The following is a 12,187-nucleotide window of genomic DNA, read 5'->3' as shown; positions in this document are numbered from 1 at the left end:
GGCATGGGGAGGGGGCATGAGCAGGCCCCAGGTTGCCCTGTGCCAGCCCTAGCACCATGTCATCCTCATTCTCCCCATCTACCAAACATGCAGCACCCGCAACTCCTTCCTGCTGGAGGACGGATGGCAAAGTGCCTTTGGAGAGAAGGGAGAGGAAAGTCAAAGTCTGCACACACACAGAAGCGAACCAGCCAGAAGAGCAGACGGAGCCCACCTCTTCCCAGCCCTGGCGGCCTCTCCTTCTCTCCCTTGCCTCAGTGTCCCCCCACTTGGCCCACCAGGCTCCATACCAGGGCACCCCAAGCCACGTTCCTTGCAGCAGTTGGGAACCTTTCCTCTGACAACGCCCCAGGCCCAGAAGCTGAAAGGAAACCGATAATGAAAACCACGAGACCCCGCTCCCCAGCTGAGGAGAAGCTTCTAACAGCTGGTAACCAGAGACAAGTCTTTGACCTCAGTCTCCCCATTTTCTGGCCCCCTGGGGAGGGAAGAGCCTCTCCCTTGTTCTGCATGGAAACCTAGTGGCCTCAAAGACCAGGCAAGAGGCTGGAGCACAAAGCCAGCAGCTCAGACTCAGATGGAGCTGGGATTGGCTGCCTGTGGTGGGAGGAGGGATATCTGGACACAGCCCTGCCCGTCCCTCACAGCTCACCCCCACAGTGGTCCAGTGGGCCACAGGCACCCCCATCACAAAGACACACACACACACACACACAGATGATGCAGATAGCACACGCGCACAGACAGGAGCACACAAAGCTACGGACGACCAGAGGAGCTAACACCTGCTCAGAAACGCAGAATGCACACGTGGTCACACGCCACACACACACCTACGCAGCCAGCCACACGCTTCATACACGGCCACCCCAACGGGCAGCTGCAGGCATGCCGCACTCAAGCACGCACACAACCACAATCATCACAGAGGCGCCGACACACACACGGGAGCACACAAGACACATTCAACCCCACCCCTCCGGTGAGCTAATGCTGGCACCAGCTCCAACCTTGTGGAGCTAGATCCACCCTTGTGGGTCCCCTAGATCCTACTCCAGGGACGGCAAGGAGACTTGCCCCTGTATCTCAAACACCCACCTCCCCACAGGTCTCAGGCACAACCCGAGTCCCCTCACCACCGCCCCCCAGGCGGCCGCAGCAGAAGCAAGACTTCCCAGCTGGGTTCACTCCCATCCCTGCGGCCACCCTCCTCTGCCACCTACCATCCAAAGCCCCCAAAGGAGACGCTGCGCTTCCTGCGAAACATGGTTGTAGCCGGGGGGCCCCGGCTCCCCGCAACGTCCCCAGGGCTGTTGGCAAAAGGGCAGTGGCGCAGCCGGGTCGGTGGGGCCATAGGCTGAGAGCAGGACAGCCGGTGTGGCACCTCCCCTGTCGCCTGCCCCCCAAGCCCAGCACTTCCTGTGGGTGAGGCTGCAGGGCTGGGAGGTATGTCCTGCCCCCCAGGAGGCACGGAGACAGACAGCAGCAGGGGAGTTCGCAGAGGGCAGCTTCCCCACGCCCAGAGGAACCCGCAGCTCCGGAAGGGGCTCGGCGGGCAGATTGCACCACAGCCCGACTTGGCAGCTCAGTCCCACACAGCCCCAGCTTCCCAGAACCCAAAGGAGGGCGAGGCACAGGCACACACAAACGTGCCTGTGAGGGAGATAGAAAGCTGGCTGGAAGGCTCGAGAGCCTTGCAGACAGGCCACTCACACCCACTCCCCTGAAGGCAAGAGACGGGACCGCTGCCTTCCTGCTCCCGCAGGGCTCCGCACATGCCAGCTGAAGCAGCCCCACGCCTGCAATGTACCTGCGTGTAGATCTCGTGTCTGTGTAACTCCCCACAAGACACAGGCTCACACAGGGAGGGAGATCCATGTGTACACGCCCAGGCACACACTCAGACTGCACACACGCCCACATACCCACGCACAGGCACAGACCCCTTCAAGGGTCTAGACAGAGGTCAGCGGGGTCACTATTCATGCTGGTGATAGTGGGGGTGGGATAGTGGGCAAGTGGGTTTCTTTCCTGCTGGAACTCAGCTCTGCGTGCACCCATGCCAACCGTGCGGGGTATGCAGTAGGTTCTCACTAATGACAGCCCAAGGAAGGGTGCGGCACACCCACTAGCACTGGCCTGAGTGGGAGGAACCAGAGCCAGGCACCGGGCACCAGGCCCCTGCCCTGCCCCCAAGCAATGCAGAAAGGGAAATACAGTTGCCGTGGCCTTTTTCACTGGCCCACCCTCCCCACAGCTTCCTGTTTGAGACCCACTGCCCCTCTGGGCGTCAGATGGGTGGGGCCACCCCCAGGTCACAGACAAAGGACACAAGTGTTTCTATTTTCTGGACGTTTCCACAGCAGGAAAGGCCACACAGGTGGTGAGTAGCCCCCTAGATGGGCCAAAAGACCAGCTTCAGGACCCAGACCACTTCTGATCCATGAGCGGTAAGAACGGGGTCCTTGCGTTGAAGGCAGCTGGCCTCTCAACAGAAGCCGGGCGGTCCTCGGTTCCACTGCATCCTCCACTCCCGCCTTCACCAGGAAAGGAAGGACGGTGTGGCCCACCATCTGGGGTTACACCAGACCAATGGCTTCCCACTGGATGTCCACTCCACATCCAGACCTCTCCCCACACTGCACCCACCCCATACCCAGGAGCTGCTCGACAGAAAGCATGGATGCTTGGGGTCCTGCCGGCCCCGCGTCCATGTGGCCTCCATCTGGGTAAAACAGCTCTGTGCCCCACGCACACCCAGAAGGAGCCCCGGGCCAGCCCAGCTAACCAGGGTGCCTTCCCTGCCGGCCACTGTGACGCACTCAGGAGTGGGCAGGAGAACTCTGAGGACCTCACTCCTAGAGCACAGCCCCCTCCTGCCAAGGCAGCTAAACCACAGGATGGACACACAGTACATAGGAGAGTGGGAGAGAGTACAGGAGAAAGCAGGTCTTCGGGACATCAAACTCCTGGAGCAGCCAGCCTCTGGGCATGCAAGGGCCTGACATATATCCCATTATTCCTAAAGCCAACAGGAGTTGGATTCCTCTCACTCTCCACTGAAGAAGTCCCAACTAAGATCAAGAGCTTGGTGGGTGCAGGGGTGCAGGCGAGAAAAGCCAGCGGGCCGCTCAGCCCACCCCTCCCCAAGCCAACTCCAGTTCTAGGCCCACCACGGTTCCGGGTACAGAGAGTGCCAGGTGAGAGCTGGGGCTGGGTGCCACACGGGTGACTAATAACACAATTCCTGTTGCAAATTACTTCCTTTTTTTAGTCAATTAGAGGGAGATCATAGCGAACCCATCACTGGAGCCCATCATGTGCCGTCTTTCATATGGGAGAGAATGAAGTGGGGTCATCCCAACAAGCTGGGGCGCTTCCAACCACCCGTCAGCTAGTCTCACCTGTGCACAAACGTGACCCTGTTTTCATGTTATCCATCACCTGGGGGAAGAGGCGGACTAGAGATGCACTCACGCAGGCCCTCCTAGTAGACAGAGATACCTGGGCAAACACTGGGTGAGAGGCCACAGCCCAGGATTGCTGCAGGCCCAGGCCCAAGCATCTGGAGGTCAGCAGTGCGGCCCAGGGACCAGACAGGAAGCAGCATTTCAAGGCCCCAGCTGGGGCCACCTGGAGGCTGGATTCTCCTACTTGGGGTTCTGGTCTCTTACATGGTAACCACAAAAGACAGGGCGCTTTGTGACTCAGACCCCAGGCCCAGGACCAGCAATGGCCTGGTGGCATCAGCAGGAAGGAATACAGAACTCACAGCATCCAAGATCCGGGAATCTTGGAGAGACCAGACAGATCCATGCCCTCCTGATTCCTCAGAGTGAGGGCCCGGAGACAGAGAAGGGAGGTTCCCAGATGGCTTATATTTTACTCTCTGAGCTCTAGAGGGAGCTGAGAGCCAATCTAGAGCATCTCCCACTTTCCCTTCCTCAGCTCCAGTCTCCCGAAGAGCCTTACAGCCTTGTGACCTTCAGCAAGTCACCTAACCTGGGAGGCCTCAGTTTTCCCCCCTGGATTGTGGAGGCTGCCACCACGGCTTACAGGATTAAGTGCAGGGCTCCCACACCATTACGGGAGCTGTTATAACTAGAATCTATTACAATCCCGCCCCCTCCCCTGGTCCTGCTCAGCTTCCTGTCGCCCCTGCTCTGACCCCACAGTTCCTGTTCTGTAGGGGGGTGGTGGCGAGGGGTCCATGCACTCTCTGGGAAAGACCATGAGTCAGAGAAAAGAAAAGCATGCTGTGAGCCAGGCCCAGCCCTCCTACCCCCACCACGCACAGCCCAGCTTCCTCCCAGACCTCCGCTGACTCAGATGGCCAAGCCGTCAGAATGGAGACAAGGACAAGCCACGGGGATGGGAAAGCCAAGAGCAGGGCCTGTATCTGGGAGCTTCCTATGGGCGGTGCCAACCTAACCGCTTAGCTCCTCTTGGTCTCACAGCAACCTCTGAGCTAGCACCACCGTTTCCCCCATTTTACAGATGAGGACACTGATGCACAGAAATATCAAGGAACTTGACCAAATTTGCCCAGCACAATGGTAGCCAAGTTAGGTAGGACGCTGGAGACTGAGTTATCAGTCATTGTCCTATATGACACCCTGTACCGGTGCCAATGGCCAAATCAACCTACACAAGGGCCCAATTCATGCAGCACCCATTTTACAGACAGGAAAACTAAGGACCTGGAAACACAGCACAGCTCAACAGCTACCAGGACAAAGTCAGAAAGAGCAAGTCCCCGCATCCTTCTAATACCAGGCAAGATGAGCTCCTTCCCTCCTGAGTTTGCTCCTTGCCCCATCCACAGAGCCAGCTTGGGGTCACCAAATCACAAGGCCCTGGTTTCTGTGCTGGAGGCCTGTGGGTGTTCCTGGTCCAGGTGACGGGCAAGTTCCAGCCAGAGCCTTAAGCCCAGGACAGAGCTCCGGGGGACCCAGCCAGCTATCCAGGCTTTAGAGGGATGTGGAGCTGAGAACGCCAGCTGGGATCAGAAGAGGAAGCAGTCCAAGTCCCTGCCAACAGCTCCTGAGCCAGGTCTACAGGCCCTTGGGGGCAAGAGGGAAGGAAGTGACCATGGGGTTTCCTCTGCTTGGACAGCTCTGTCCTCACAGCCACTAGTGGGAGCTGAAAGAGGAGACAAACTCCTTTTCCAGGCATGGGGATAAGCAGTTATGGGAAGCTCAGAAAACAGAGGCCCCTGGAGAAGCAGGCACTATGTCATTTGGCCTAGATCCTCCCCTGTCCACATGGTATGACCTGGCACCAGCAGTGACCAGCAGCGGCTCAGCTTTCTTCCCACCCTGACCACTGAACCGCCCAGAGCAGGCCACATACTCCTCAGGGGCTTCCGCTGACCTTTCCTCAAAGGGGAGGCTAGATTCACCCCTGCTTCCTTCATAAGCCAACTGAGGACAAAGGATAGTGGCAGAGAAGGACACGGATCTCCAGGAAGACAGGGTGGAATGGCATTCAGACCCAGCAAACCCGAACTGGTGAGAAATCCACACTTTGGGATGGCGACAAATGCACATCTAAGATCTGCACTGTGATTTAGGCTGCACTGATCACTTCCCCACACGCACTCTCAGGGGCCAGAATGAATTTCTCATTGCACAAGTTCTGCAAAGCAAGACGGTGATGAAAATTTGCAAGAGCAATGCTAGTGAAAACCGGACTCCTGACCCCTGACTGCACGGTTTATTCTGACCTGCTCAGTACTGCCTGCCAAAAGAACTGCTCACAACACATGGCTGTGGACTGAACCGCTATCAAATGGACCACAACTTAAAAGTGTTTAAACAGGACACCTAGTGGGCTCAGTCCATTAGGCATCTGCCTTTGGCTCCATTCACAGTCCTGGGGTCCTGGGATCCAGCCCCACATCAGGCTCTCTGCTCAGTGGGGTGTCTGCTTCTCCCTCTGCCTGCCTCTCCCCCTACTCATGCTCTCTCTCTCACTCACTCTCTCTCTCTCTCTAAAATAAATAAAATCTTTTTAAATAAATAAATAAAGTTGTTTACCATCAGATGGTAAAGGTTAAAAGAAACCTTGACAATGGTATGAGGATATAAGGGAACAGGACTACCATCATTAGTGTAGATATTTGGCAATATCTATCAAAATTTTAAGTGCACACGCCGTTCATGCCAACAGTTGTTTTGTTTTTAAAGATTTTATTTATTTATTTGACAGACAGATCACAAGTAGGCAGAGAGGCAGACAGAGAAAGAGGAGGAAGCAAGCTCCCTGCTGAGCAGAGAGCCCAATGCGGGGCTCGATCCGAGGTCCCTGGGATCATGACCTGAGCCAAAGGCAGAGGCTTTTACCCACTAAGCCACCCAGGTGCCCCTTGTGCCAACAGTTTTGTCTTCAGAGATTTATTCCACATATAAACTCATACAAGTTGACAAGATCTATGCATACAGATGTTAATCACACCATTGTTTGAAACAGCAAATACAAAAAAACCTAAATGACCAACATTTAACTATACTGGAAAACAAGCATAAGATGGGATGCTATGGGGGTGCCTGGGTGGCTCGGTCAGTTAAGTGGCTGCCTTCAGCTCAAGTCATGATCCCAGGGTCTGGGACCAGAGTCCATGTCAGCTCCTTGCTCAGTGGGGAGTCTGCTTCTCCCACTCCCTCAGCTGCTCCCCTGGCTTGTGTTCGCGCCCTCTCTCTCTCTCTCTCTCTCTCTGTGTCAAATAAATAAAATCTTTAAAAAAAAAAAAAAGATGGAATATTATGGAGCCACTGAAAAGAAGGCAGAATATATGTGTTGCTATATAAAGATAATCTAAGAATTCAAGTTTAAAAAAAAAAAAAACAGCTAGGATTTCATTATTTTAAATAAATACAGAAGTTCTTCTTTTTTTTTTTTTTTTTTTTTTTAAGGAGGGAGAGGGAAAGGGTGGGACAGAGAGAGAATCTTAAGCAGGTTCCAGCCTCAGCATGAGCCTGACCTTACCACCCTGAGATCATGACCGGAGCCAAAATCAAGAGTTGGACGCTCAACCAAAATCCTACACATGTCTGGACAATTTTTGGAATGGAACATAAGCAATGGTCCAACACTAGTTACCTCTACTAGTTACAAAAGAATGGGACCAGAAGTAGAAATTTGGGGGGAAGGGACTTTTCACTTTATGTTATTTTGTGCTGCTTGTTTTTTGTTCATTTGGGGCTTGGTGGGGGGGGGGGGTTGTCATGAACGTGTTATAATTAAAAGAAAAAGATGTTAAATATATGAATGGTTTGCTTTAAAAAAAAAAAAAAAAAAGGCAGAAACAGTAGCAGCTACAAAGGCTCATTTCTTTAAAACCTTCTTATGCAGGGCCCCTGGGTGGCTCAGTTGTTAGGCCTCTGCCTTCAGCTCAGGTCATGATTCCAGGGTCCTGGGATCGAGCCCCGTATCATGCTCCCTGCTCAGCGGGAAGCCTGCTTCTCCCTCTCTCACTCCCCCTGCTTGTGTTTCCTCTCTCGCTGTGTTGTCTCTCTCTGTTAGATATATAAATAAAATCTTAAAAATAAAATAAAACCTTCTTAAGCTATTTCAGGCTCAAACAGACACTGATCTCAGTCCTGGGACCATCTCTTCTACTCTGAAGGGAACTTTGTCTTGCCCCAGAAAGAGCAGACTAGGCTCTCTTTCACTGGCTGACTCCAGATGGTTCCTCCATCCACTCTTCTTTTAAGCAAAGAGTCTATGCTTTAATCTTGAGAAAACTCAAAGGAGACCAACATACAATTATGCTGGCGGAAATTTGGATCTGGTGTTCATTTTACATTAGTGTATCAAGTTTATGGAAATTCACCCATACCCTTAAAATCTGTACACTTTCTGTATGTGTATTATGCTTTAATAAAGAGGTTTGTTTTTTCTTTTTTTTTAGGATTTTATTTGTTTATTTGACAGACAAAGATCACAAGGAGGCAGAGAGGCAGGCAGAGAGAGGGGAGGGGGAGAAGCAGGCTCCCTGCTGAGCAGAGAGCCCCATTCGGGGCTTGATCCCAGGACCCTGGGACCATGACCTTAGCCGAAAGCAGAGGCTTTAACAAACTGAGCCACCCAGGCGCCACAAAGAGGTTTGTTTTTTCATACACATGCTTTTTGACCTGGCAAGTCTGTTCCCAATTCCACAACCTCCCAAGGAGAAAAAAATCAGCCAAGTTTTACCTTCAAGGGTCTCCTGTACACTGCTGTCGTAACTATGAAACTATGGAAATGACCTAAATTACTGACAGGGTAAATTCAAGAAAGATCCTACCCCCCAACAACTGAGTCCATTCCAGTCAATATAAAGTATAAGTACAGGGGCGCCTGGTGGCTCAGTGGGTTAAAGCCTCTGCCTTTGGCTCAGATCATGATCTCAAGGTCCTGGGATCAAGCTCCATATCAGGCTCTCTGCTCAGCAGGGAGCCTGCTTCCTCCTCTCTCTCTGCCTGCCTCTCTGCCTACTTGTGATCTCTGTCTGTCAAATAAATAAATTTTAAAAATCTTTTTTAAAAAATAAATAAACAATAAAAAATAAAAGGAAGCAAAAGGAGGCAAGAAAGGGGATAGTCCCAGTGTTATAAGTTACTGGTTTTCAAATGCACTGGGCATGAGAGTCACCTGGGGCTTAAAATAACATGGGTTCAGGGGCATCTGAGTGGTTCAGTCATTACACATCTGTCTTGGGCTCAGGTCATGATCCTGGAGTCCCAGGATCAAGTCCCGCTTCGGGCTCCCTGCTCAGAGGGGAGCCTGCTTCTCCCTCTCCCACTCCCCCTGCTTGTGTTCCCTCTCTGGCTGTCTCTTTCTGTCAGATAAATAAATTAAAAAATCTTTATTTTTAATTTTTTTTAATTAACAAAAATAAATAACAAGGTTCAAATTCCAGCACTGTTGCTTACCAGCAGTGTGACCCTGGGCAAGTCCTTCAACTTCTCTATGTCTCAGACCAGACTCCCCATCTATAAGGGGTGAACGGTGAGGGGTATATGAAGCCTTCAGAGGGGTACCCAGCATAGACCTACATGTGTGTTAGCCCGTGGGACTGCTAAAATCCTGACTCCATCATTCTGGGTTAGGGCCAGGGAATCTGCATGCTTAACAAACTCCTCTGACAGCTCTGGCTCTGGCCCAGTGAGGAATACTGGAAGGAAATCCACTACAATGTTCCCATTATTTCTGGTGGCCCTGAAACTATCTGCAGGAAGTCTTGGGCACTAAGAACTGTCTGAAGGAGATCTCTCTAAAGGAGATCACAGAACCCCCTCTTCCAACTCTGTCCATCCTCCATTCTCCATTCTCCATTCAGCTAGGTCACTCCCAACCCTCCCCTACACCTGCAGAGACTCTCCTGAATGGCCAGAGTGTGGGCATCAGCACCCTCTGCAGGCACCTCTGGGTAGTACAAGTAGGAAAAGGGGGCATCTCGCTTGTATTTCTTGGATGGCAGCCATACTGCCCCCTGACATAAGGGATTGGGGGTTGGGGGAAGCCTATGTCTTGCAGGAAGGAGATAAGCAACAACCGCCTGGTGTCAGAACACACAGGTTCCAGCCCTGACTCTGACGTTAAATATAGCTGAGGAGAAACCACTTCAGCACCCTCCAACTCCATTTTTTTTTTTCATCTGTAAAGAGTAACGGCATTCATTTCTCGAGACTCTCCCGTGAACCAGTTACATCATACTTTCTACTTTATTTTATCCTGGCCACAACCACATTCTCTCTCCCGGTGAGGAAATGGAGCCAGAGAGAAGTTAAGGAACTTGCCCAAGGTCACAGGGCTGGTGGTGGGTGGCAGTGACAGGATTCAAACCCAGAGGCCTGGCCTGTAACTCATCTGCCATTCCTAGAGAGAACAAGGGCAGTATTAGACGTGAACTAGCGCCAGGCTGGGCGCAAGAAAACAGATTCTTCCTGGGCCCCCACCAGTGCCGAGCTGAGGAGCAGCCCCAGCCTGGGCCAGGAGGAACACACCCTGGGATTCCTCCCCAGGGCCTGACAGACAGGCTGGGGAGGGAGCCTTCCAGAAGAGGAACAGTGACTCAGGTGGAGGCAGGTGGGAGGGAAGACAGAGGAGAATCAAGGCACTCCCTCAAACACAGCATGTTCATGATGTACTTATCATGATCCCCTGAATAAAGGTGGCAGTCCTAGTGAGGCTTGGCCTCCCAGGCCCAGAGAAATCCTGCTGGAGTCCCAGCCTTGTGACATCGCTATCAATACTTGTCCCTTGCCCCTTTGAAGGGAGCATGGCTAACTAAGGATGACACAACAAATGGAGACAAGCAAGGCCTTTTCCACTCAAGATCCCCTCTTCTGTCCCCACTGCTAGACCCACCCTCAAGAGGCCTCTGAACAGTGAGGTGCCACCTGTACTGCACATAGATGGGTGGGAAATTGGTGCTGGATCCTTCAGCGTGGTGAAAGCCTGAACCAATGCCCCACTTGGGGCTGGGGATCTCTAAGTGGAACTACAGACCCTGCTAAAGAAACAACCCAAACAAGTAGATGCTAATGTTGTCCCCATTTTACAGATGGAAAAACTGGGGCACAGAGAGACTACGTAATTGGCTCAAGGTTACACTCCTAGGTTGTAACTGTGGCAGATGGGTCGTATTTTCCAAAGACAGCCACACCACCCCACAATACAGCCCCATCCCACTTGCTCTTATTGCCATGGAACACTGTCCTCCTCCATTGAGAGGTGGCATCTCCGTTCCCTCCTCCTGGATCCGTGTGGGTCTGGCTGGGACTACAGCAGGAGCAATGCTGCATCATCTCTGAGACCAGGTAAGAAAAGGCAAAAATAGCTTCTGCTGGCTCTTTCCTGGGATTCTTGCCCCTTAACCCAGCCACCATGCTGAGAGGAAACCCAAAGTAGCACAGGGGGAGGTGGCCTTTGCAACAAGAAGACTGAGCCCACAGAGAAGCCTGCATAGTAAGGAACTGCATCCTCAAGCCAAGAGCCAGCATTAAATGCCAGACGTGAGCAACTGAGCCTTCAGACCATTCTGATCCCTGCTCTGAGCCACCCCAGATGATGACCGCTCTGCCCCAAGTGCAGATTCTGGAGCAAAATAAATACTGCCTTTGTTTTCAGCGGTGAGCTTGTGGACAGTTTGTGATGCAGTATGAAATAACCAGAAGAGAGGCAGAGCCAGAACTGAACCCAGCAAGCCAGCTTCAGAGCCTGTGCCCCTGGCCACCCGGCGATGGTCTCTGCCGCCTGAGAGACAGGACAGAGGGGGTGAGAGCCTGGGCCTTGAGGCAAATGTATCTTCATATACTCATTCTCTCATTCATTCATTCAATAGGTGCTTATTTACTGCATCCCGAGATAGTGTGATTTATAAGAAATACATGTTTGGTCTTTGTCTACCGTTCCTGGCTCACAGCTCCCCAAACCCTTGGAATTTCATAAGTGCCGAGAGTGATAAGGGTGTCCTGTCATGTGAATGAGGTGACTTTTAGAAGCACCAAGGGTTGGAGGCTGGTTGCCAAGAGAACCAATCATGTGATTAGAGGGTTGGAACTTTTAGTCCCACCCCTGACCTCCAGAGAGCTGAGAGGAGCAGGAGACTGATTCAATCGCCAATGGCTAATTTAATCAATTGTGGCTATGTGAGGAAGCCTCCATAAACATGCACAAGGACAGGGCTGGGAGAACGTCCGGGTTGGTGAAAATGTGGAAAATGGGGAGAGAGCATACCCTCTCCCCTCTCCCCACACACTGTCCCACACACCTCTTCCACCTGCCTATTCTTGACTTACATCCTTTCATAATAAATGGGTAATCTAGTAAGGAAAATAAACTCTGAGTTTGGGAGCTGCTCTAGCAAATTTCCCCAACCTGAGCAGGAGGAGGTCCTGGGAAGCTCTTTTGCATTGTCAGGGGTCAGAAGCACAGGACAACCTGGGCTTGTGACTAGCCTCTGTTAGACTGAACCCTTCCCCTGTGGAACACAGGGCTATCTCTGGGTGGGTCGTGTCAGAATCGAGTTGAATTCTCATTATCCCTGTTGGTGTCCAAAAATTGTTTCATTATATATAAGGCAAGACTTACCCATCCAATCACAACCACAACCACACACACACACACACACACACACACAATGGAATTGGTCTCAGACCATCTCTGCTATGTTCCAGACTCTGCTAGTGCTGAGGATAGA

At 52.2% G+C, this 12,187-nt stretch overlaps 1 protein-coding gene across 6 annotated transcripts in view; it reads right to left on the bottom strand.

Moving 5' to 3' along the window:
• RAP1GAP2 (RAP1 GTPase activating protein 2) overlaps window positions 1-12,187 on the bottom strand; it is a 236,673-nt gene that overhangs the window by 191,793 nt on the left and 32,693 nt on the right. Inside the window, exon 1 of one of the 6 annotated variants that reach the window (XM_059149695.1) lies at window positions 1,224-1,441. The exons of the other annotated variants lie outside the window; for them this stretch is intronic. Within the exon in view, the coding sequence (XP_059005678.1) occupies window positions 1,224-1,354 (131 nt within the window). The 5' untranslated portion in view covers window positions 1,355-1,441. Of the gene's footprint in view, window positions 1-1,223; window positions 1,442-12,187 lie in introns of those variants that run through there. 6 annotated transcript variants of the gene reach the window in all.

Source organism: Mustela lutreola, chromosome 15, assembly GCF_030435805.1.
Source record: "Mustela lutreola isolate mMusLut2 chromosome 15, mMusLut2.pri, whole genome shotgun sequence".
Taxonomy (NCBI): Eukaryota; Metazoa; Chordata; class Mammalia; order Carnivora; family Mustelidae; genus Mustela; species Mustela lutreola.
This window is presented reverse-complemented; position numbering and strand designations above follow the sequence as displayed.